Source organism: Nicotiana tabacum, chromosome 16 (assembly GCF_000715075.1).
Source record: "Nicotiana tabacum cultivar K326 chromosome 16, ASM71507v2, whole genome shotgun sequence".
NCBI lineage: Eukaryota > Viridiplantae > Streptophyta > Magnoliopsida > Solanales > Solanaceae > Nicotiana > Nicotiana tabacum.
In genome coordinates, this window is record NC_134095.1 from 170,181,850 (window position 1) to 170,209,150 (window position 27,301).

The 27,301-nt window shown below is 37.4% G+C and overlaps 1 protein-coding gene across 3 annotated transcripts; it reads right to left on the bottom strand.

The window, feature by feature from the left end:
• Positions 1 to 1,039: 1,039 nt before the first annotated feature.
• LOC107763555 (uncharacterized) lies at positions 1,040 to 26,179 on the bottom strand. 3 transcript variants are annotated; one of them, XM_075233644.1, is made up of 14 exons: positions 26,074 to 26,179; positions 25,874 to 25,975; positions 25,603 to 25,668; positions 25,411 to 25,475; positions 23,857 to 23,954; positions 23,660 to 23,711; positions 23,339 to 23,431; positions 22,776 to 22,886; positions 22,155 to 22,452; positions 12,035 to 12,483; positions 11,767 to 11,876; positions 2,005 to 2,063; positions 1,742 to 1,929; positions 1,040 to 1,389 (listed from the first exon to the last, which is right to left on the bottom strand). In XM_075233644.1, the coding sequence occupies exons 1-14, from the start codon at positions 26,126 to 26,128 to the stop codon at positions 1,360 to 1,362; spliced, it is 1,776 nt and encodes a 591-aa protein (XP_075089745.1). In that variant the 5' UTR covers positions 26,129 to 26,179; the 3' UTR covers positions 1,040 to 1,359. The 3 variants fall into 3 exon arrangements, with proteins under 3 accessions (XP_075089745.1, XP_075089744.1, XP_075089747.1); XM_075233643.1 differs by having other exon boundaries at positions 1,040 to 1,450; XM_075233646.1 differs by lacking the exons at positions 12,035 to 12,483; positions 22,155 to 22,452 and having other exon boundaries at positions 1,040 to 1,450.
• Positions 26,180 to 27,301: the final 1,122 nt, after the last annotated feature.

Sequence of the window (27,301 nt, forward strand, 5' to 3'; positions counted from 1 at the left end):
GCTGACCACATCAGACATAGAGCAGACGAAGTGGCTGAATGGTTACATTCTGTCATTGATATACGTGACCCTCCTCCTAGTACAACATCAGTGAATTCAGAGAATTACAAAATAAGATCAATTCCCTCTACGCTTCTTGAGAATACTAGTGCAGAAGATTATGCCAAGTACTATGAGCCCTATGTGGTTTCCATTGGTCCAATACACCATGGAAAACCTCATCTTGACGACATGGAGAAGTTCAAACGGGAAGTAGTGAGGGAAACGGTTGGATGTGTAGGCATACCCATTGCGGAAGTGTATGCAGCTGTTGAAAAGGACTTGCTCAGCGCTCGGAATTGTTACTCTCCTAGTCCTTCCGAATGTTATGCTGACGACCGTGACTGGTGTCTGATGCTGTTCCTCGACGGCTGCTTTATTATTGGATTTCTCATACACCGCGACAGCATGAATATGAAGAAACATGATAGAGATTTGGTGTGTCGTGACCTTTTATTGTTCGAAAATCAATTGCCTTTCCAGATTCTACATGTGTTAGCACGCGCATTTGCATTTACTGAGGATCATTTGCTAGACCTTACCGGGCTTTTCCTCTTTAACCATTTGTTAACAATGTCCCCTTATACTACAGTTCCTAGTTATATAGAGTACGATAATGTTAGATTCCTCACACACCACACTCCAGCTCCTGCTCATCTTCTTCAAAATTTTAGAGACCTATGGATTCCTTCTAATTTTAGAGAAGATGGCGATGAAGAAGAAAAAAAAGAAGATGGTGCTATTTGTGAACCTTTATCAGTCACGGAGCTGAAGAAAATGGGTATTCGTTGCAGTTCAAACAACCAACAAAATATTAGCTTATCACTCATCCAGCTTAAATCATTTGTGTTATCAGGAACATTGTTCCTTCCTGAACTAACCATCCACGAATGGACCAAGACCCTGTTATTAAACTTAGTCGCTTTTGAATTTTTATGCAGCGAACAAGATAAAACCATAGGGGTCTGGTCTTACTTGAATCCCTTCAATTGGTCAGTAGTAAGTCAACCCTGATGAGGAAAAATGTCCATTACAACCATTTAAAAATACAGACAAGAAGAGATTATTTAGAAGAAATGGAAACATCTTAAGTGTTTCTCCCTAACTATTAACAAACAGCATATATACTATCCTAAGTTTTATTTTTCAAGTTTCCTTTCTTAGAAATATTCACAATTTTTCATATTTTATCACATCACTTTGCTCATATTCTATCTGTGCATTAGAGGGACTCTGCAAATTGAGGAGCTCCTAAGTCAAGCTCTTGTTTCATTATGCAGTTCATAAACCAGTCACTGCTGAAAGTCCATATTCCCTTCTTCACCGCTGACAGTGCTTCATCCATGTCTTCTTCACATGCAACGAATATCGTTTTAGAATAGTCTTTCACTTGATCTAGTCCATGTATAACCTAAGAATTTGGTAAGAAATGACATCAAATAATGCAGGGAAAAAATGACATGCTCCATCTCCTTATTTTCAATTATTTCCATATTGGTCATTTTTTCAAGAGCGGAGAAAGTATAAGTTTACTCCCCTTAGTTGGCCTACCTAGTGCAAATCAATCGAGCCAGTAGATTTTAGAAAATAGATGGTAAAAGAAAAGGAGAGAAAGTGCAAGTTTGACATGATTTTGGAAAAATATTAACGGCATTATGAATATTCTAAAAATTTCTTGCTCATGAAGTAAATATTAACTCACATTTCCTCCTGCAGATTTTACAATGGCTGATAAGGTACCAACTGGAGGATGAACATGAGCTGCAAGACATATGTCATACCCCTTGAGCAGAGCTTGGGGGTATGTTTTTGCTCTAAGAACTGCCCCTTTAAGCTTAGTTCTGTACTTCAGTTCGTAGTCTTCATCCCTCAAAATAAATGGCATTTCATCTGAAAAAATCAACAGGGACCGATTAACAAGTGTCAATAGTCCAATTAAGGTCAAACTTAACAGTTTTTACCCACCTATAAATTTGCCAGTCCGGACACTTTCTTTCAACCAACTTGGTGCCAGTATCCAAGCTCTGATCGCATTTCCACAAGACCAAAAACAAGAACACATGCAATCAAATTCTAGAGTCTAGCTACTTACAAGAATTTAGGTTACAAATACAAGAGATAGAAGTGAATGGACGATAGTATTGTCTATATGTTTAGAAAAATAAGACAGTACATATGACATTAAAAAAAAAATCAAACGGACATTTGGATAGTATCTTAACTTTGTGGCACTATGATGCATTATTTCCAGCAATGACAATCCTACATATTTTACTAAAAGCACAACAACCAAAATCATCCTATCAAAAATTTAAATGGATGCAGACCTAGATTTTCACATAGGTTTGGAGCATTTTATGTACATTTTGCATAAAATGTTCCCTAATCTCTTATTTGCACGTGCTGCGACAATTTTGCACACTCTTAAGATGTCCATCTCGTAGAAACTATCCTTTTTAGAAAGGAAAGCTTAAAGTAGCCTTAAGAAAGAAAATGCTCATCTCTTAACCTGAAATAAACATAAGATGTAAACTTTAGGACAACTGAGTCTTGCTCAGTTGGTAAAAGCACCTCCACCTACGACCGTTAGGTCTTGGGTTCGAGTCACCATGAAGGGGAAGTGTGGATACTCCTAATTTGAGAGGGGTTTAAAAAAAAAAAAGATGTAAACTCTAGTAATTGTATTCAGGAAATAAGCAGAGAAAACAAAAGGACAGACTATTGAAAAACAAAAACTGAATTTACATTGTAGGTGACATGACATGACACGTGGACTGGTCAAAACACAATAAATAACCAAGAGGCACGGGCGACAACAAATAAGGGAAAAAGAAAGCAACATAGGTGTGGACCGTTACTAAAATAGGTACGAGTCTCGTACCTATTCGAGTCATTTAAAGACCGAAGATCGGAAGAAGTTGAAGATACGAATCTGATGACGTAAAAGAGTCTAAATACAGCATTAAATATCAAATACGTTAGAATATTTGAATTAAATAGAAATAATTGTGTAACGTTTCTTTTAATGTCATTTATTGCTCATAATTGCCTCATTAAGACAAAGACATTACATCTTCTCCTAGAATCAACTATAAAAGGAGAAGGACTCAACATCTGTAGAGACACGAAATACTATTGAGATCTTACTGAAATACAAAACTATTTACCATCATTCTCAAAAACATTTTATTTTCGTCTCCTGATTATCAGTAACCCGAATTTCTTTTTAGCTTTGACCAAAGACTCAGATTTTTGGTTAAACAAATTGGTTCCGTTACCGGGAATCTGATAATCTTTTCTTTTAAGTTATATCTAATCCATTGTTATCACCATGTCAAACAACAACACCGACAATAACAGTAATAACACATTGGGAAACCATAAAAATCAAATCCATCAAAATCAAGGTGACGTGGTTCCCTCCCCTCCAGATTCACCACGTCAATCTCGTGAAGGCACCCCTGTTACTGCATCCCGTGCTGATCAACGAGAACAATCTGAACACTTTGAAGGAGGTACAAATGAAGCTTTACAAAAGCTAATTGATGCACATGTCGGCAAAGCTCTTTAGGCTCTAGCTAGTCGATTGCCTGCTACACCACCCATACCAACTCCTAATAATAATACATTGGAGAATCCCCGTTCTGGTCTGGTTAATTCTGGAAATGGAGGAACCACCAGTGAACCACAGGAAGGGGGACCAGGTAATTCAAATAATTCCTATTTGCAAAATTTAGTACTAACCTTGCAGAAACAGATTAAGGAACAAAATGAGCGTATTGAGCAAATCCCTAGAGTTCCGCCTGTAATAAAAGGAGTAGACATGGACAAATACTCACAACAACCTTGGAAGCCAAGTGATGCTCCACTTCCAATTCCGAAAAAGTTCAAAATGCCTGACATCCCGAAATATGTGGTACTACAGACCCACGTGACTGCGTTACAACAGGCGTGAAAGGCAACGACTTGACCAAACAAGAAATTGAATCAGTACTGGTCAAGAAATTTGGAGAAACACTCACCAAGGGTGCATTAACCTGGTATTCTCTTTTATCTGAAAATTCTATAAATTCTTTTGCTGAGCTTGCAGATTCTTTTATTAAAGCACATTCGGGAGCACAAAAGGTTGAGAAAAGAATGGAAGATATTTTCAAAATCAAACAAGGGGATTCGGAGTTGCTTAGAGATTTTGTTGATAGATTCCAACGTGAAAGAATGACTCTACCCCGTGTGCCTGACAACTGGGCTGCAATAGCCTTTGCGAGTAATTTAAATGACAAAAGTTCTGAAGCCACGAGACGACTCAAAGAAAGCCTTCGAGAATTTCCTGCAACCACGTGGAATGATGTTTACAACCGGTATAGTACGAAGCTGCGAATTGAAGAAGATACCGTACCTAAGTTTCATCATGAAGAAAGGGGTGGTTCCAGAAGATCAGAAACCGAAAAAAGATCCATATAAAAACAGGTACGATCCATATATGGGACCTGCAGGAAAAGACCCACGGTTAAAACAAGATAGCCAGCAATATGATCAAAAATCGAGGAACAGGGACTCTGGTTCTTCTTCGAAATTCAGGAATGATCGGAACAGACAAGAGTCACGAGATGATGACAGAAGTTTAAAGGCACAATTCGGCGGATATAATTTTAATGTCTCTATCTCCGAGCTCGTGGCTGTTTTGAGAAACATGGGAGATAAGGTACGGTGGCCAAAAGAGATGCGGTCAAATCCAAATAGACGCAATCCAGATCATTGGTGCGAATTCCACAATGATCACGGGCACAAAACTTCAGAATGTAGATTCTTGCAGAGTGAAGTGGATCATCTATTGAAGCAAGGGTACCTCACTGAGTTATTTAGTGAAAAAGGAAAACAAGCCTATATGAAAAATAGGCAAGAGCCACCAAAGCCTCCTTCACCCAAGAGAACGTGATAAGTGGGGGAGAAGATATTCACGGCACACCCTACACAGCCTCCAACAAGGTTTCTAAGGTAACAATTACACACGGGAAACGGGTGCGGCAGGTTTTAGAAAATGAAAGTATTTCGTTCGATGATGCAGATACCGAAGGAGCGATAACTCCACATAATGACGCTCTGGTAATATCTTTACTTGTACATGATACTAATGTAAGACGAGTTTTGATTGATCCAGGGAGTTCCGTAAATATTATACTACTAAGGGTATTACGTGAAATGCAAGCCGAAGACAAAGTGATACCCAAGGCGCACACCTTGTCAGGCTTCGACAATTCAAGTGTGGTAACAAAAGGAGAGGTAATTCTAACAACTTTTGCTACAGGTGTTGTTAAAGAAACTAAATTTCAGGTAGTTGATATGGAAATGGCCTACAATCTGATCATGGAGAGACCATGGATACATGATATGGATGTTGTCCCATCAACTCTACATCAAATTATAGGCCCTTTTGCTTGTGGAAGTGGACCTATGATATCCATTCCCCATTTCATAAAGGGCCACGGGGCTATAACAGGGTGTAATAACTCAGCTGGTCTGTGCATATTATTGCCGTATCTTTGATATTTATCACATTTGGACACGAAACTGTTTGCCTCTTCTTCCATCTTAGGCCAATAATATCCTGCGTGAATTAACGTTCTTACCAGTGACCTCCCCCCTGCGTGATTTCCATAATGTCCTTCGTGCACTTCTCTCATCACATATTCTGTTTGAGAGGGTCCGAGACACCTTGCTAGTGGTCCACCGAACATCTTTCGATAAAGATTTTCTTGATATAAACAATATCGAGCAGCTTTTTTGCGAAGTGCGTGAGCCTTTCCTTTGTCATTAGGCACGGTACCGTGCTGTAAAAAGGCAACAATTTTGTTTCTCCAATCCCATGTTAAATGATTAAAATTTACCTCGTTTTTATCAGGTTCGAGAACGGAATGAAATAAATGTATGACTGAAGCATTTGTATCGTTTGCTACGTATGCTGCAGATGCGAGATTAGCCAAAGCATCTGCCTCTACATTCTCATCTCTTGGGATCTGCACTACTTTCCAAGTTTTTTTTTTTTGATTTGCACCGGGTGTCCGAGTCTCTAAGAGCCCCGACTAATCCCGGGGCGCACAGGCCCTCGGCAAGGAGTTTCCCGCAAGTGCACCACGGTTAATTCAGGTTTTACCCAGTCCGATGGCCCTCAGAAATTGTTTGCACCCAGTGGGTTTCGAACTTGAGACCTTGAATGGGAGCAAACCCCAAGGCTCAAGTCAATTCCCGTACCTTTGCGAGGTATTCTTGCATTCGCGTCTCCCTGGCTGTATAAGTCCCCATCATTTGATTGACCACGAGTTGAGAATCACTCTTGATTATAATCTGTGTTATGCCGAGTTCTCGTGCCAATTCTAGACCTGCAATTACAGCCTCATACTCTGCTTCATTGTTAGTTTTAGAGTGACATTTTATAGCCTGTCTAATAGTCTCACCCGTAGGTGGTACGAGGACTATCCCTAGGCCTGCCCCTTTTACATTGGATGAACCATCAGTGAATAAAACCCAAGTCCCCGGGTTTGCATCATTAAAAACTTGTAATTCTTTTTCTGCTTCTAAATGCATCCCCTGACTAAAATCAGCCACGGAATCAGCTAGTACTTGAGATTTTATAGCGGTCCTGGGTTGATAAATGATTTCGTATTCACTTAGTTCTATAGCCCATTTTGCTAATCTTCCTGAAAGTTCGTGTTTATGCAAAATATTTCGAAGCGGAAAAGCAGTAACTACAATAATGGGATGACATTGAAAATAAGGTCTTAATTTTCTAGATGCCATGATCAAAGCTAATGCTAACTTTTCTAGCTGTGGGTATCGTGTCTCAGCATCTAATAAGGACTTACTTACATAATAAATAGGAGATTGTTTACCTTGGTCCTCTCAGACTAAAACAGCACTTACCGCAACTTCAGATACAGCCAGATAGATGAGAAGCTTTTCCCCAACCTTTTGTTTTGCCAATAACGATGGTTTTGACAAATAAGCTTTCAAATTTCTAAGGGCTTGTTGACAATCTTCATTCCATTCAAAGTGATCTTGCTTTTTGAGTGCAGAGAAAAACTTAAAACAGTTTTCTGAGGATTTGGAAATAAATCTCCCCAAAGCTGCAATTCTTCCTGTTAATCTTTGGACTTCCTTTTTATTAGTAAGGATATCAGGGATTTCTTCTATTGCTTTGATCTGAGAAGGATTTACCTCAATACCACGGTTAGAAACAAGAAAACCCAAAAACTTACCTGATGCAACTCCAAATGCACATTTTTCTGGGTTGAGTTTCATATTAAATTTTCGCAAAATATCAAATGTAACAGATAGATGAGAAATATGATCATGAGACTGCTGGGTTTTGACGAGCATATCGTCTATATATACCTCCATTGTCTTCCCTAAATGTTCTTGGAACATTTTGGTGACCAACCTTTGATAGGTTGCCCCAGCATTTTTGAGACCAAAGGGCATTACTTTATAACAGTAAGTCCCCCTGTCTGTGATGAAAGAAGTTTTTTCTTCATCACTAGGATCCATTTTAATTTGATTATATCCCGAATATGAATCTAAAAAGCTTAAAAATTCATGACCTGCGGTTGCATCAATTAGTTGGTCTATATGCGGTAAAAGAAAAGAATCTTTTGGACAGGCTTTGTTTAGATCGGTATAATCCACACAAACGCGCCACTTACCATTTTTCTTGGGTACGACCACCGTGTTAGCTAACCAATTAGGATACTTTACCTCGCGGATCGACCCGATTTTTAATAAATTTTGGACCTCATCCTGAATCACCTGGTTCTTGAAAGCACCTTGCTTTCTTTTCTTTTGCTTTATTGGTGTGAAAGAGGGGTCCTCATTGAGTTTGTAAGTCATCACATCTGGTGGTATCCTTGTCATATCAGCGTGGGACCAAGCAAAGCAGTCTACGTTAGCTTTTAAAAATTCTATTATCATACCTCGCATGTCTGAGCTTAAATTGGCTCCGACATAAACCTTCCGTTCAGGCCATTGCTCAAATAATATCACTGCCTCGAGCTCTTCAATTGATGTTTTGATGCTTTCATTTTCTTCCGGTTCCTGAATTGTATCAGGCCTCGAGTCCAAATCTGTCTTTTCTTGTTCAGCTGAAGTTTGATCTTTTACACCTTCAACTGCTTCCTGTAATTGCTATTTTTCTTTATTTACGGTGCTCGTTCCTGTTACAGCGTTGATACTTCTAGTTGTCTGCTGATCCCCACGAATTTGGCAAATTCCCCATGGTGATGGGAATTTAATAATTTGATGTAGAGTTGATGGGACAACATCCATATCATGTATCCATGGTCTCTCCATGATCAGATTGTAGGCCATTTCCATATCAACTACCTGAAATTTAGTTTCTTTAACAACACCTGTAGCAAAAGTTGTTAGAATTACCTCTCCTTTTGTTACCACACTTGAATTGTTGAAGCCTGACAAGGTGTGCGCCTTGGGTATCACTTTGTCTTCGGCTTGCATTTCACGTAATACCCTTAGTAGTATAATATTTACGGAACTCCCTGGATCAATCAAAACTCGTCTTACATTAGTATCATGTACAAGTAAAGATATTACCAGAGCGTCATTATGTGGAGTTATCGCTCCTTCGGTATCTGCATCATCGAACGAAATACTTTCATTTTCTAAAACCTGCCGCACCCGTTTCCCGTGTGTAATTGTTACCTTAGAAACCTTGTTGGAGGCTGTGTAGGGTGTGCCGTGAATATCTTCTCCCCCACTTATCACGTTCTCTTGGGTGAAGGAGGCTTTGGTGGCTCTTGCCTATTTTTCATATAGGCTTGTTTTCCTTTTTCACTAAATAACTCAGTGAGGTACCCTTGCTTCAATAGATGATCCACTTCACTCTGCAAGAATCTACATTCTGAAGTTTTGTGCCCGTGATCATTGTGGAATTCGCACCAATGATCTGGATTGCGTCTATTTGGATTTGACCGCATCTCTTTTGGCCACCGTACCTTATCTCCCATGTTTCTCAAAACAGCCACGAGCTCGGAGATAGAGACATTAAAATTATATCCGCCGAATTGTGCCTTTAAACTTCTGTCATCATCTCGTGACTCTTGTCTGTTCCGATCATTCCTGAATTTCGAAGAAGAACCAGAGTCCCTGTTCCTCGATTTTTGATCATATTGCTGGCTATCTTGTTTTAACCGTGGGTCTTTTCCTGCAGGTCCCATATATGGATCGTACCTGTTTTTATATGGATCTTTTTTCGGTTTCTGATCTTCTGGAACCACCCCTTTCTTCATGATGAAACTTAGGTACGGTATCTTCTTCAATTCGCAGCTTCGTACTATACCGGTTGTAAACATCATTCCACGTGGTTGCAGGAAATTCTCGAAGGCTTTCTTTGAGTCGTCTCGTGGCTTCAGAACTTTTGTCATTTAAATTACTCGCAAAGGCTATTGCAGCCCAGTTGTCAGGCACACGGGGTAGAGTCATTCTTTCACGTTGGAATCTATCAACAAAATCTCTAAGCAACTCCGAATCCCCTTGTTTGATTTTGAAAATATCTTCCATTCTTTTCTCAACCTTTTGTGCTCCCGAATGTGCTTTAATAAAAGAATCTGCAAGCTCAGCAAAAGAATTTATAGAATTTTCAGATAAAAGAGAATACCAGGTTAATGCACCCTTGGTGAGTGTTTCTCCAAATTTCTTGACCAGTACTGATTCAATTTCTTGTTTGGTCAAGTCGTTGCCTTTCACGCCTGTTGTAACGCAGTCACGTGGGTCTGTAGTACCACATATTTCGGGATGTCAGGCATTTTGAACTTTTTCGGAATTGGAAGTGGAGCATCACTTGGCTTCCAAGGTTGTTGTGAGTATTTGTCCATGTCTACTCCTTTTATTACAGGCGGAACTCTAGGGATTTGCTCAATACGCTCATTTTGTTCCTTAATCTGTTTCTGCAAGGTTAGTACTAAATTTTGCAAATAGGAATTATTTGAATTACCTGGTCCCCCTTCCTGTGGTTCACTGGTGGTTCCTCCATTTCCAGAATTAACCAGACCAGAACGGGGATTCTCCAATGTATTATTATTAGGAGTTGGTATGGGTGGTGTAGCAGGCAATCATTTGTACCTCCTTCAAAGTGTTCAGATTGTTCTTGTTGATCAGCACGGGATTCAGTAACAGGAGTGCCTTCACGAGATTGACGTGGTGAATCTGGAGGGGAGGGAACCACGTCACCTTGATTTTGATGGATTTGATTTTCATGGTTTCCCAATGTGTTATTACTGTTATTGTCGGTGTTGTTGTTTGACATGGTGATAACAATGGACAAGATATAGCTTAAAAGAAAAGATTATCAGATTCCCGGTAATGAAACCAATTTGTTTAACCAAAAATCTGAGTCTTTGGTCAAAGCTAAAAAGAAATTCGGGTTACTGATAATCAGGAGACGAAAATAAAATGTTTTTGAGAATGATGGTAAAGCATTAAATAGTTTTGTATTTCAGTAAGATCTCAATAGTATTTCGTGTCTCTACAGATGTTGAGTCTTTCTCCTTTTATAGTTGATTCTAGGAGAAGATGTAATGCCTTTGTCTTAATGAGGCAATTATGAGCAATAAATGACATTAAAAGAAACGTTACACAATCATTTCTATTTAATTCAAATATTCTAACGTATTTGATATTTAATGTTGTATTTAGACTCTTTTACGCCATCAGATTCGTATCTTCAACTTCTTCCGATCTTCGGTCTTTAAATGACTCGAATAGGTACTAGACTCGTACCTATTTTAGTAACGGTCCACACCTATGTTGCTTTTTTTTTCCCTTATCTGTTGTCGCCCGTGCCTCTTGGCTATTTATTGTGTTTAGACCATTTGACCAGTCCACGTGTCATGCCACGTCACCTACAATGTAAATTCAGTTTTTTTTTCAATACAATTACATCTTCTTCTAGAATCAACTATAAAAGGAGAAGGACTCAACATCTGTAGAGACACGAAATACTATTGAGATCTTACTGAAATACAAAACTATTTATTGTTTTACCATCATTCTCAAAAACATTTTATTTTCGTTTCCTGATTATCAGTAACCCGAATTTCTTTTTAGCTTTGACCAAAGACTCAGATTTTTGGTTAAACACGGACAATAGTCAGTCCATCTTGTAATTGAGACTTAGGGCAGTTCACCTCCACCTGAAGTGCCTAGGCTAGCAAACCAAGTAGCTATTTGATCATGTGTTATGCTGAGTTAGAATGACAAAGACTCACTCAAAAATGTAAGTTGCATATCCATCTCATCGTCTATACTTCTGAACTGGGTAGCCATGGTGCATAATATACTTTTAGTATAACTAAGGTGCGTAAAGTACAATATTGGTCTTTGATATGATCGTTCCTCATCGACTGTAGTTCACATGCCCATGGCCAGTATTGAGAGACTTAAAACGTGGACTTACTTCTGACTACTTTGAACTAGTAGTCTAGTAACATAGCCTAATTAACACTACTCTATGCTTTTACCTTTCTTGGTTTTATTTTCCTTCAATTGATGTTTTGGTTTTTTTCCCTCTCAATATTACTAGCGATAAAGGACTACAGGAGAACTAGCAGAAACAGGGACAAAAGAAAATAGGAAAATAACAACTCCAAATTTATGGAATAGTCAAGATAGATTAAAATTCCATCAGGGCTGGAACAAGCAGCACACGGAGGAGAAACTCACCCTGAGCAGAGAGCAGAGCAAAAATTCAAGGTTTTCCTCACTTTGCCTGTGACTACGTGTGTGCTTACACTTCCATCAGAAGTAACATCTCCACCAAGGTCTCCGATTATCTGCATAAGCAGCATAAATGTGCAGTTAAAAAGAACAATAACTGAGAAGAATCCCTCAAATAACTGACAAAAATAGTTCACAAATTCATATTGTGAAAGGGGATAAGCATCAAATAATCATTAAAGTATCTGGCAAAAAGTAGGCAACTAGAGTATACCTTGGTCAAATTTGCTTTTTTATTATCATCAGCAATGTTCATCAACATAATTCTGTAGCTTGTCTCTTTTGAAGAAACACCTCGGCTACTGTGACCTTTATATGTGGATTTAACTGTTGTAGCTTCTTCAGCATTCTTTTCCAGAGAGCGGCTTGTCAATCGGTCACTAGGATTAATATCTGCCTGACATTTTCTCTTTGATACTGCAGAGAAACTAATCCCCACATCACTTTCTAAACTATTGTCCTTAGCATGAAAGTCACATTCAGTTTGATGTCCTCCCTTTATTTTTTTGGATTTAACAGAAGTGTACGAGGTTTCCCAAGTCCTCTTCTTTGATCCTGATGCTGAACAAGAACATTGCTTCAGAAAAGCCTGGCTTTCGCTTTCATTGAATCCCATAGGTCCGCGCTTGCTGCTCCCAGCAGCACAATCTCCAGGTTGATAGTCTTTTTGTTGGGAATAAACCCCGTAAAAATAATATTCACGGTATTAGTGATAAACACAGAACACTAAGTTATGGTTAAATCAGCAAGAATAGAAATGCAGCAATAATGACACCAAGATTTTACGTGGAAACCCTTCTGAATAAGAGAAAAACCACGGCCAAGAAGAGCAACTGATATCGCTATAGCGAGGAAGTTTACATTGTGTAGTAACGAGTAAAAATACTCCTAAGACCACTACACCTTCAAAAGAAATAAACACTCTTTTGCTTTTTCCACCTTACTACAATATCTCTCAGATTCTATTTTTCTTCACAAACTATTTTCTTATAGTTTATGGAATACCTTGCTCTCTCTCTTTTCTCTCTTTGTTGGTATGTAGAAATGAGAGTTAAAACTCTCCTTTTATAGCCAAAACCCCACTCTCTGAAGGCTACAATATTTGACAATTTGCATACCTTTTTCACAATTTCAACAAGGTTGGCTACCAAACCAAACCAAGTCAATAAATTTGGCTACCAAATTATACTAATTCAACAAGGTTGGCTATCAAACCAAACCAAGTCAACAAAATTGGCTACTTCAAGTCTCATTCATCTAGAGGAGATAGCAATGTCTTCTAGTTTGAGTGCATGCCGACAAGTTCTTTGCATAGCTCGAACTTGTCTCTTGATACCACCTTGGTCAACATATCATCCACATATAGCAAGAGGATGATAAAATCATCATCAGAAAATCTTTGTACAAACACACAGTGATCTAAAGAAGTCTTCTTGTAGCCTTGCTCCCCCATAACAGACTCAAACTTCTTGTACCACTGTCTAGGAGCTTGCTTCAATCCATATAGACTCTTCTTAAGTTTGCATACAAGATTTTCCTTACCCTTTGCCTTGAAGCCCTCAAGTTGTTCCATATAATTCTCCTCTTCTAAGTCATCGTGAAGAAAAGCAGTCTTCACATACATCTGCTCAATCTCCAAATCAAGACTAACAATCAAACCAAGAACTGTCCGAATGGAGGACACTTTCACGACAGGAGAAAATATTTCGTCAAAGTCAATACCTTTTCTTTGACCAAATCCCTTGACAACTAATCTAGCTTTGTATCTGGGCTTCAAATTATGTTCTTCAGTTTTAACTATGAACACCCACTTGTTTTTCAAAGCTCTCATGCCCTTAGGCAATTTCACCAACTCATAAGTATGGTTCTCATGCAGAGATTTCATCTCATCTTGCATGGCTTCAATCCATTGATCTTTGTGCTCATCCTCTATGGCATCCGCATAACATTCAGGTTCTCCCCCATCAATGAGTAATACATACTCATTGGGCGAATAACGAGAGGAAGGAGTACGAGGTCTAGAAGACCTCCTGAGTGGAATATCTAACTCGTCCACAGCTTCGTGAGTAGGAGCATTTACCTCATCAGCATTAGCATTGTTATCACCATCAATATGCTAATCTGGAATATGGTTCTGGGCATCACCATCATCATTTAGCCCACCAACGTCATCCGCATTTGTATGAGGAACTTGATCAAGATTAACTAAACCTTCAGAATTTGGAAATTTTAGCTTCTCCGCTTTGTTAATATCTTCAAGGGTTTGATCTTCCACGAAGATAACATCACGGCTTCTTACGACCTTCTTCTCAATTGGATCATATAGCCTGTAACCAAACTCATCAAGGCCATAACCAATGAAGATGCATTGTCTTGTCTTGGCAGTTAATTTTGACCTCTCATCTTTAGGTACATGTACAAAAGCTTTGCAACCAAACACTTTCAAGTGGTCATAGGAAACATTCGTGTCATACCAAACTCTGTTTGGAACATCACTTTGCAAATCAACTGCAGGGGATAAATTAATAACATGTGCGGCGGTCAACAAAGCCTCACCCCAAAAGGAATTAGGCAACTTTGCTTCAGAAAACAAACATCTGACTCTTTCCATCAAAGTCTTGTTCATCCTTTATGCTAAACCATTAAGCTGAGGAGTCTTAGGAGGAGTCTTCTGGTGTCTGATACCCTGTTGCTTGCAGTATTCGTCAAACGGTCCATAATATTCACCACCGTTATCAGTACAAATACACTTCAGCCTCTTTCCTGTTTCTCTTTCAATTGAAGCCTGAAACTGCTTAAATACACCCAACACTTGGTCTTTAGTCTTCAAGATGTAGACCCAAAGTTTCCTTGAGCAATCATCAATAATGGTAGCAAAATAAAGTGCACCACCCAAAGTCCTTGTCTTCATTGGACCACATAAATCTGAATGTACCAACTCAAGCAACTGTCTTTCTTGAAGAAGGATGAGATTGGAAAGAAACTCCTTTTTGTTTTCCAGCCAAGCAGTGCTTACATTTTTCAATCTTGCACTTTCAAAATTTGACAACAATTTCTTCTTGGCCAAAACATTTAGTCTTTTCTCGCTAATGTGGCTAAGCCTCTTATGCCATAACGTTGAAGAGTTATTGCTCTCAACGGCATTCACCATATCAACACAGGTAGAGGCCGTAGTCCAGTATAGACCACAACGCTTTTTCCCACGAGCCACAATCATGGAAGCTTTAGTGGGCTTCCACTTTCCAGCACCATTGGTACTGACATATCCCTCATCATCCAAAACACCAACAGAGATCAAGTGCAAACGAACATCAGTGCATGCTTTACATTGTTTAAAACTAGTTTAGTTCCAATACTATTCCAAACAAATCGTTCCAACACCAGCCACCATAGATACAGTCTCATTACCCATACTCAAAGTTCCAAAGTCACCCTGAGTATAGGATGAGAAAAATTCCTTCCTTGATGTCACATGAGATGCGGCACCACTGTCCACAACCCAGCTTGACTCATCACAAGCAATATTTATCAGATCCGCATCAAGGACGGTAACAAAATCCTCTGTAGTGACGGTGGCCACACGATTGCCATCTTCTTTCTGTTCTTCTTTGTCGCTATTCTCCTTTTTCAAAATCCGTCAAAACTTCTTTGTATGCCCTTTCTTCCCGCAATGATAGCACTCAATATCTTTAAGTCTGCTTCTGGATTTGCTTCTATTATGTTCTCTAATTTGAGAACCCCGATTCTTGCTTCTCCCGCTAGAGTCAGTCACCAAGACATCTGATGAGGAGGAACCTTGAGATTTTCTTCTCATCTCTTCATTTAAAAGACTGCTCTTGGCAAGATCCATAGAGATCACACCATCCGGAGCAGAATTTGACAATGAAGTTCTAAGAATTTCCCAAAAATCTGGTAGGGAACCAAGTAGAAACAGGCCTTGAATTTCTTCATCAAATTTAATGCCCATAGCAGATATCTGATTCATGATCCCCTGAAAATTATTCAGATGATCTGTCATCGTGAAACCATCATGGTATTTTAAACCCAACATCTGCTTTATCAGAAACATCTTGTTGCTTCCAGTTTTCCGAGCATACAAACTTTCTAAGTGCTCCCATAAGGTTCGAGCATGTGTCTCCCCAGAAATATGGTTCAAAATATTATCGTCAACCCATTGTCTAATAAAGCCGCAAATCTGCTTGTGTAACAAATTCCACTCTTCATCTGATTTATTATCAGGCTTTATAGTGGTGAAGACAAGAAAATTCTTGACATAGAGCAAATCTTCCATTTTGCCCTTCCAAATAGCATAATTTGTGCCATTCAAAGTAACCATTCTATTAGTATTGGCTTCCATCGTTTATCACAAATACAAATACTATTTATTAGGAGACCAAAGTAATTCTTTTCTGATGTGGAAGTTCAGACTATGCTGTAACCACAGAGCATACTCAGACAAAATCTTTGACTCTGATACCACTTGTTGGGATAAACACAGAACACTAAGTTATAGTTAAATCAACAAGAATAGAAATGCAGCAATAATGACACCAAAATTTTACGTGGAAACCCTTCTGAATAAGGGAAAAACCACGGCCAAGAAGAGCAACTGATATCACTATAGCGAGAAATTTTACGCTGTGTAGTAACGAGCAAAAATACTCCTAAGACCACTACACCCTCAAAAGAAATAAACACTTTTTTGTTTTTTCCACCTTACTACAATATCTCTCACACTCTATTTTTCTTCACAAACTATTTTCTTATAGTTTATGGAATACCTTGCTCTCTCTTTTCTCTCTTTGTTGGTGTGTAGAAATGAGAGTTAAAACTCTCCTTTTATAGCCAAAACCCCACTCTCTGAAGGCTACAATATTTGACAATTTGCACACCCTTTTCACAATTTCAACAAGGTTGGCTACCAAACCAAACCAAGTCAATAAAATTGGCTACCAAATTATACTAATTCAACAAGGTTGGCTACCAAACCAAACGAAGTCAACAAAATTGGCTACCAAATCATTTGAATGAGATGGACACCATATCAGTCTTGACAATCTTGAAAGAAATACAGAAAATGAGAATAGTGATACATGTGGAAAGAGTAAGAAACTTGAATAATTTCATTCATATTTTTGAATGTCATAGACATGGCTTTATATACAAGAAGAGGTTAGAAACAAAATCCCATAAAATCTAACAAAATCCTATAAAATTTGGGATTAATCAAATATGGAAAGATCTTAGAGAATCAAAACTTGATATGGACAAATCTTAGAGGATCAAATCTTGATATGGAGAATATCTTCTTGGAAATCTTCTATCATTTAACACTCCTCATCAAGCTGGTGAATGGATATCTTCCATTCCTAGCTTGCTTATCAGGTCTTGAAACACATTGTTTGGCAGTCCTTTTTTTAAAACATCGGCCAACTAATCTTTTGTAGATACAAATGGTGTAAAGATGAGTCCACTATCTAATTTCTCCTTAATGAAGTGTTTATCTACCTCAATATGCTTAGTGCGATCATGTTGTACAGGATTATGAGCTATACTTATTACTGATTTATTGTCACAATATAGTCTAATAGGTCCTTCCCATCTTATCTTCAAATCATCAATGATTATCTTTAACCATAACAACTCACAAACTCCCATCGCCATAGATCTGAACTCGGATTCTGCATTTGATCTGGCCACCACAATCTGTTTTTTACTTCTCCAAGTCACAAGATTTCCTCCTAAAAAGGTACAGTATCCAGAAGTTGACCTTCAATCCAATAATGAACCAACATAATCCGCATCAGTATAAGCCTCTAAAACCATGTCTCCTCCTCTTCTGAATAGTATTCCTTTTCCGGGGCTTCCTTTAAGATATTGTAGAATCATGTTTGCCGCTTGGAGATGCATTTCTCTAGGGTCATGCATAAATTAGCCAACGACACTTATAGCAAAGGCAATGTCTAGCCTTGTATGGGACAAGTAGATCAATTTCCCTACAAGCCTTTGATACGAGCCTTTATCTACCACAGAATCTTCTGGAGAATTACACAACCCATGATTATATTCAATTGGTGTGGCCACTGGTTTACACCCTAATTTTCCTGTTTCTTTCAACAAATCAAGCACATATTTTTGTTGGGAAATAAAGATTCCTTGTTTAGAATGTGCTACTTCAATTCCCAAAAAATACTTTAATTTTCCAAGATCTTTGATATCAAATTCCTTGAGTAAATAATTCTTCAAATTGTGTATTCTCCTCTGAATCATTACCTGTTACTATGATATTATCTACATAGACTAGTAGAGCAATTACCTTTCCTGTTTTTGAGTGCCTTATGAACAAGGTGTGGTCTCCTTGACTCTGCCAATAGCCTAGCTTGATCATAACCTTTGTAAATCTTCCAAACCATGCACGGGGTGATTGCTTTAGTCCATAGAGTGCCTTCTTCAGTCTACATACCATTCCCTTCTTGCTTTCAAAACCAGGTGGTACCTCCATATAGATCTCATTATCTAAATCTCCATATAGAAAAGCATTTTTAACATCAAATTGTTGTAGGTTCCAATTAAAAATTGCAACCAATGACAATAAGATCCTCACTATATTCATTTTTGCCACTAGGGCAAAAGTCTCCAAATAATCAATTCCATAGGTCTGTGTGTAACCCTTTGCTACCAAACGTGCTTTAAACCCTACCGGCTTTTTCCCTTTTGGTAATTCCACCATTTCCCAAGTTTTATTCTTCTACAATGCTTCAATTTCCATCTTCATAGCTTCTTCTCACTCTTTGTTACCTAATGCTTCAGACAAATTTTTTGGAACAGGAATTGTGTGGAGATTACTGAGAAAAGCTTTATGGCTTGGGGATAGGTTTTGATATGTCAAGGAAAGGCACAAAGGGTGTTCTGTGTAGGTTCTGGTTCCTTTTCTAAGTGCAATGGGAAGTCAAGATCATTTGGTTGGTTATGATTTTCATGATCAGTTTGGTTTGGTGTTTATGATGGTTCAACAGGTTCAGGATGGGTATTAGGAGTATGAACATGAGGAGATAATTGTGGTTGAGTAGTTTGATCAGTTAGTCTTTTTCTTCTGGAATAAACCTACAATGGTGGATTACTTTCTTGAATTTCTTTATCTATATCAAGATTAGAAGACTCAATAGGTTCATTAGAATTTAGAGACTCAGATGAGTTAAGAGATGGTGACTCAGGCAAGGACATAGATAAGGATTTGTCATGGCTAGGAATAGACAAATCAAGTAGTGATAAGTCTAGAGATCCTTTTACATCCAATGACTCCTCCTGAATGTAAGAATTTTTAAAAAATGACTCACTTTCATCAAATGTGACATCAGCTGAAACAAAAAACTTCTTGATTGATGGTTGGTAACACTTATATCCTTTTTGAGTAGAAGAATATCCAATGAAAACACACTTAAGAGCACGTGGATCTAATTTGCCTCTATTCTGAGAATGAATGTGAACATAGGCAATACTCCCAAAGATTCTAGGAATCAATTTACTGGAATTTTCGAAATTCGGGAAGAAACTCCTAAGAGTATCAAGTGGGCTCTTAAAATTCAAAATTTTTTATGGTATTCTGTTACTAAGATATGCAGCAGTTAGGACAGCTTCCCCCCAATACTGATTTGGAACCCTTTTGTGAAACAATAGTGATCTAGTAATGTCAAGTAACAAAACGTTTCTTCTCTCCGCTATCCCATTTTGTTGAGGAGTATTGACACACGAAGATTCGTGAGTAATTCCCTCATTTTTGAAGAAAACAGAGAGGTTTTGATTGAAGTAGTCCTTGGCATTATCAGAACGGAATCTTTTAATTGTCACATCAAATTGGGTTTTAACCAGATTAAAAAAGGTAGGAAGAACGTGACTGACATCTGATTTTTGCTTTAACAAATAGATCCATGTTACTCTTGTACAATCATCAATGAATGACACAAACCATCTAGCACCGGAAATATTAGGAATGGAAGAGGGTCCCCATACATCACTATGAATAAGAGAAAATAGAGTCTGGCATCTTTTGTTGCTTATTGGAAAGGAAACACGTTTATGTTTTGCGATTTCACAATCTTCACAATGAAAAGACTCAACAACCAAATTTTTGAATAACGATGGAAACATTAGCTTGATTGCATAAAAAGAAAGATGACCTAAGCGACGATGATAGAGCCAAACTCTCTCTTTATTGGAGATAACAAATTTAGACAAGAATGAACATGATAAGGAATTCTTAATTGTATCTCCACCATTGTGAAAATCCAGAAAATAAAGACCACATTTCTCACTAGCACGCCCAATCATCTCCTTCGTGTCCTATTTCTGAAATGCACAATATGAAGAGAAAAAGGTTATTTTGCATTTGGAATCTTTGGTGACTTTGTGGACAGAAATGAGATTTGCAAATAACTTTGGGACATGAAGAACATTCTTAAGCATCAAAGACTTTCCCAGTTGTATGTCTCCTTGGCCAGCTACAGTAATAACTAAACCATCAGCTATAGTTATTTTATAGCTAGGGCAAGGTAAATATGATATAAAGAGATGGGAGGAACAAGTCATATGATCAGTTGCCCCGGAATCAACCACCCACATTGGAGAAAATTTGTCTCTAACATTAGCAACAAAAGTGGAAGAAATACTGCAAAGGCCATTGAACAACTACCTGCCGAAGATGATATCTCAAGAGATTCCAAAAATGTCTTCAATTTCTCAATATCTTCTTTGTTGAATTCTGGGACTAATGGACTTTTTTTATCAACCCGAGGGCTGCTAGCAATGTGTGTTTGCATTCCATCAAAAGTATTTTTGGTTGGAGGTTTACCATTGAGTTTCCAACATCTCTCTAGTGTGCCGGTACTTTTTGCAGTAAGTGCAGTAAAAATTGACCCTGTTGACAATCGGTTTGAATGATGCGGGCTTTGATAGTGCTCTCCAATTGTGAAACTCAAGATTCCTTTTTATTTGTCTCTTTTGTCATAAGAGTTGATCCTTCATTTATTTGAGTTTCAAGCATAACACTACTCCGTCCTTCCTCTGTCCGTATAATGGCCATTGTCTTATTCAATGATGGCAGATCTTCTTTCCCTAAAATTTGCAGTCGTACAGCATCAAACTCTTCATTTAGCCCTGCAAGAAAATCATAAATCCTTTCTTTTTTAATAAATCTTTTCAAAATTACAGCATCGTCTGGGCAGCGCATTTGAATGCATTGATAGTGATCCATCTCTTGCCATAACCCCTGTAAAAGGTTAGAATATTCAGTGACAGATCGAGCTCCCTGTTTTGTTGCAGATAATTTTGTTTTTATTTCATAGATCCGGGCAGCATCATGAACTTTAGAGTATGTATCCTTCACTGCATCCTAAATTTCCTTAGCAGTATTGAGAAACATAACAGTATTACTAATTTCTGGAAGCATGGAGTTCCATAACCATGACATCACCATTGAATCATGTTCATCCCATGCATCAAACTTGGGGTTTTCTTTGGATGGTCCTGTACCGAGGAGATGTCCTAATTTCCCTTTACCTTTTAGAAAGGAACGAACAAGCTGAGACCATTTTAGATAATTTTTCCCATTCAACCGATAAGAGGCTTGAATATTTTGTAAATCTCCAGTTGAAACTATAGAGCTATGCTCTACAGTGGCCAAAACATTTTCAAAGACTGAAGTATTCGCAATAGTACTCTCTTCGGACATGGTTTTCAAATGGTTTCAACCCTTGGGCGGAATAAAGAGGACAAATATGATGAAAAGATGGATGAATGAAAAAAATCTGTCAGTAATAAGCCTAATGCTCTAATACCATGTGGAAAGAGTAAGAAACTTGAATAATTTCATTCATATTTTTGAATGTCATATACATGACTTTATAGACAAGAATAGGTTAGAAACAAAATCCCATAAAATCTGGGATTAATCAAAATTTGATATGGAAAGATCTTAGAGAATCAAAACTTGATATGAACAAATCTTAGAGGATCAAATCTTGATATGGAGAATATCTTCTTGGAAATCCTCTATCATTCAACAATACACATTGAAAGATCGGTAGAAGTCGCAATATGCTCTAAACTTATTTTTTTTCTTTTGAATTCAAAGTAACTAAAAATAATGTTGATGCAGCCAGACATTTAAGGGTCATAAAATTACCAAATTTACCTTGGAGGTAGTAACTATTTTGATGTGTGCAGGGAAGTAATTGTTGCAAGGATAAATAACCGAGCGGCGAGCATGGAGTTGATACAAGATGAAAATTAATGTGGTAGTTCTGTGAATTAGTAGAAGCGGTATTAGCTTCACTTACCGAAGTAGTTAGAGCCGATGCTTTTAGTTGCCTCATTTCTGTACTGGGAATGGTCATTTCTATCAGACACGGTTTCTCTTTGTTCTTGAAGAACTGGAGATTGGCAATCCTCTCCTGAAGGCTTTAAGGGAAATTTCAGACTTAGATACACTGCAGAATCGTGTAAGTTGTCCTTGTTGAAATGAGAAATCATGAGATTTGAACCACCAGGAAAACACAATGCTTTCCGAATATCAGCCTTAACGGGGAGCCTGCGAGCTCTGCCTTTCGTGTCAACTTGACCAATAACTGAAAAACTCTACACGTATTGCTTATTATCATAAAGTGTAGGAGCAACAGAGAAAGCATGTGAATAGCCAGTATCTATGCACCTATTTGATTTGTGTTATCCGTATCTAAACTATACATGAGAAATACAGAGGGATTTATCATAAGGTAAATACCATAATGCATTTTGACATATTTTGTTTTCAGCTTGATAAAGTTCATAAAAAATATGAAACTTACCTTAAATAGCATGCTTTTGGGAATCTTTTATACATATTTACTAATGTATTGTATTCTAAAACCAGCCATGATTGGTTATAGTTCAACCCTATACAAGCATAATTGGAGGTTTACCTGCTTAAGCCAAAATAGTTCAGACTCCTTATCTCCCCAGCAAAGTACGGTTCGAACACCCACACCTTGCAATCTTTTCCTCAGCTCCATATAGATTAAGTGACCAATCCCCTGCAAGTCAAGGTGTTAATGTTGTCCCAAGTTACTATACCATTGAACATTATCTATTAGGAAATTTGTCAAAACTAATGCAATGTTTAAAAGCGTAAAATGTTAGGATTTTTCAGACTTTAAAATACTTGTTGAATAGTTATGAAGGAATTGTTGAATGGATACACTTATTTGGTTAATTTGGGTCTGCAATAATCGTATCTCTTATAAAGAGCAGAGAAGAGCACATAAAGAATAAAGAGGATGAAAAATTTAACAAGTTTAACAGAAACGCTACATCTATGTTTCTCACAAAATTCATAGTTCTAGAAGACAGCATTAATATTTGCAATTTTGCACTCATATCTCTTGAAGCACGAGAGAAATGCTACAGTCGTAATCCAGTATGTGAATCAAAGCGACAATCAAATCAACATAAAAATCATAGGAAAGCTAGGGAACAACTAGTGAACCTTGAGTTGGTACACCGATTTAACAGCCGCAAGAGGAACCTCAGCAATTTGCATATCAGCTGGAACTATTTGATAAGTGATTGCAGCAATGACCTTGACAATAAAAAGATAAAAAAGGATTAGATGCAGAATTTCAGTTAGAGCAATGTACAGTAGACCTTCACAAGCACACAAACTTGTAAATTTAAGTAGTAATGTTAATACATAGAAATCATCTATACACATGCCATCAAATTTGATGACCTATAGAATGGAATTTTTAATTCCATTTATACGAAGAAACACATAATAAGTACTAGTACAGCAATCATCGGAGCATACCTCCTCAGGTTCTATGTCATCCTTGGTTTTCAGAACTAGCGTGCAGTACTTCCTGCCAAAGAAATCAACATTCAAAATGCAGACTTTCACATCCATTCACAAAATATGTGAAATCCATCATAATCAGGATTATGCTAAAAGACCATGAGAAAAACATATCAGCACAAAGAGAAGAATTAACTGCTACGTATTTATACCCATTTGATACACATCTTTCAAGGAATTGTGATTCTTTTCCTGTGTTTGCAGCATAGTTCATTGCTGGTAGCTCTTTTGAATAAATTCTTAATACTTCCTGCCACAACATAGACAGTAAACAAGTGAGAACTCTACAAGGAAACAACTCAGTCTAAGCAATTATCAAAATGGGTAAAATGAAAGATAAGCACAGACAACAGAGCAAGAAACACAGCCTTCATTTGCTACATAACACGAACAATTGTCGTGTGTTCTGGTTTTGCAATCACTAGACATAGAAACGGCAAATTAATCACAACTGCACAGCCTTTACAGATTTCCCCATTACTTACGTTCATCTATTGGTTAATGCTCTGCGCACAAACATATTGAATCATAAACCAATCCACACATAGAATGCCAACCACAATTTTCTGCCAGAGATTTGTCGTGTATAGACAGAAACAAGAAGGAAGCTGTGTTCCAAAATATTGGAGCTAATTCTTTTTTTCTAGCCGTGGTGTCGAGGGCAGCTTACGAGCACCTCGACTAATTCCACGGGATACCTGCCACATACCACTAGCAACAGGTATCAGGTAACTCTATCTACCAAGGCTTGGATAGGTGGGAAGAAATCACCTAGTGGTTTTTGACTCCGCTACAATTTGAACCTGAGACCTTATGGTTCTCACCCACTTCATTGACCACAAAACACTGGAGCTAATATTAACCAACAAATCATTTACTTCAGAAGATGTTATCAGCCAGTATTGCATGATGCTGCAAATGAGAAGCCAACCAAATTGTTTTAAAATCTTACCTATCAAACTAACATTTTCATTTTCTCCATTTCCTCAATAAGTTCCAAGTACAGTAGCCAAGATCATGAGAAAACTTTTGTCCAAGATCTAAGCTAAAGCAACTGCAATATACAGAACTATACACATGAACTGCAAATAGTCTCAACAACAACAACAACGACCCAGTATAATCCCACAAGTGGGGTCTGGGGAGGGTAATATGTACGCAGACCTTACCCCTACCCCGAAGGGTAGAGAGGCTGTTTCCAAGAGACCCTCAGTTCAAAAAAGCAATAGGAGATGATATATTAGTACCATAAAAATGCGTAATAAAAATAACAACAATATATAAGAGATATGAAATATGAAATACAGAATACGAAATACGAAATACAAAATAAATGACTGGTATAGTACAACTAGAAGGTAAAGCCCTGCATCAATAGACGACCAATGACATTCCTAGTCTAACTCCTAACTGGATAGTCTCCCTCTATTGTGCTGTAGAAATATTCACACTCTCCCCTAACCTACAACCTTAATGCTCGACCTCCATAATTCCCTATCAAGGGTCATGTCCTCAGTAATCCTAAGTCGCGCCATGTCCTGTCTGATCACCTCTCCCCAATACTTCTTAGGTCTTCCTCTACCTAAAAAGAACTTATAAACCTGACACGAATTAGCTTGGAATTAAGGCGCATTTGATTGAATTGAATACATACACATACACTACACTCAAAAGTACCTATGTACAAACATAGGCATATATATTACCTGAAGTAAAGACTTGGTTTTTGCATCAACATCTTTTGGATTAATGAGCAGGAAGCAGTAATTACCTAATCAACACAGGCCCACAACCAAATTGATCATTTCACAAATCAAGAAAGAAAAAATAGATACAACAAACTCAAAAAAATGAAACAAAAATGAGAAATTTATCCCACAAAAATCCATACTCCATACCATTTTCCTCATACCCACTATTCATAGGGATTTCACCTTCCTTTGAACAATACCCATCATCCACCACTACAAAACACATTAAGAAACCACTCACTTCAAAATATTATAAGCATTAATTAATATCTTGATAAAGATAACTGACCTGTTATCACATATTAAAATTCACTCACTCTATTAGTGTATATAACAAATCCTAAAGAAAAAACTGAATGGCAATCCAAGAAGTATAACAAATAAATAATAATAATGTTAAACTAAGTAAGATTATTACCAGAGATTTTGACTTTGGCGTTCTTTGCCAAAGATATTTCTAGACTATTTTCGTTTATTTCTGAGGAGAATTTCCCTGCTTCCACAACGACCTTACAATTTCCTAAAAATAACAAAAACAAAAAAAAATGAAAATTAGGGATTTTATGAGAAAAAGTATTGAACTGTTAATTGGAGCAATCTAGGTTTGTTTTTGCTTACCGATGAGAATAGGTGTAGTATAAGAGAAGAGAGAAGATCGCTTTTTCGGCGCCATTGTAACGTGCGTCGTAAGCTACTTTGCTTTTGTTTTTTTATTTTGAAAAATGGAGAGAAAAAAATGGTGGGAAACGCAGAGCGAGTATTTATAAAGGATGATTTAAGCGGGAAAAAGAACTGGTTTTGAATTTCGTTTTACGTTTTTTCTTTTTCTTTTTTTTAATTGCAATTTTAACAGTACCTCGTTTTTTTTTTTTTTTTTAATCAATATATATCATATTTTCTCTCGTGCCTTCTCACAAGTACAAATGAGGGGGACAATAGCACCGGTATTGTTACTCATATGTCTTGGCTATATAATCACTCCTCTACACCTCACATTGTCTTATGATGGCAGCCTCATGTAGAGGATTCATGGTGTAGCTGCCGGCAAAGTCTCACGAGGGCATATAATCTCATAGCCGTGTGGATATTTTTCCAAAGGCATAGTACCAAGGCAACTCAAACCGGGCTAAACCTTACCCTACTAATCCTATTGAGGCAAAATATACGACCTGCTCTTTTATGTGTTTTTTTTAATTTCCTTCTTTAAATTCGTTTAAGCCACGACCTGACCGTAATGATATTCCGTCTCAAATAGTTCTTACCCAAAGTAAAAATTAAAAATTAATTAAAATAATTCATTTGTTAAGGTGAAAAATAACTTAAAACTCTAATATATGATAGAATGTGCAAATTTTAGTGCGAGAAATCAGTTAAGGTTGCTTTTATGTTTTTTAAGGTTAATTAAACAAAGGATATTCACATCAACACCTAATAATTGATTTGTATTGATAAATGTTAATAGAGACCAAACGCTAAGGTCTTCAAAAAAAATATTGTTACTGGTTCAACCCCATTCCATACTACATGTATATATAGAGAGATCATTTCTAGTGCTTGTAACACAATAAATTGTTTGGTTTTAGTTCAAGATTCATTTGAAGTAGATTCTGAATATATGAACTAAAAATGAAATACTCTAGAAAAAGTTTACACATAAAAAAATTAGCAAATTAAGACGTAATTAAGTAAAAAAAGATACGATTAACAGAGATAAAAGGAAGTAGCTATACTAGATATTTGTACTCAAAGTTATAAGAGAATTGAGATAGAAAATATTTAACATCACAAAGTCATTTAATAAGTCAAAATACATTATATTTTAGCCATATGCAGAAGCGAACATATG

What these genes read in the sequence shown, in the direction of transcription:
- LOC107763555 (XM_075233643.1), bottom strand. Translation starts at nt 26,128, where the DNA reads ATGGCGCCGAAAAAGCGATCTTCTCTCTTCTCTTATACTACACCTATT. An exon ending in TAGTGGGTATGAGGAAAATG is followed by an intron (nt 25,476 to 25,602) that starts GTATGGAGTATG and finishes TGTGTTGATTAG; the next exon opens with GTAATTACTGCTTCCTGCTC. An exon ending in TAAAATCTGCAGGAGGAAAT is followed by an intron (nt 1,451 to 1,741) that starts GTGAGTTAATAT and finishes CCAAATTCTTAG; the next exon opens with GTTATACATGGACTAGATCA.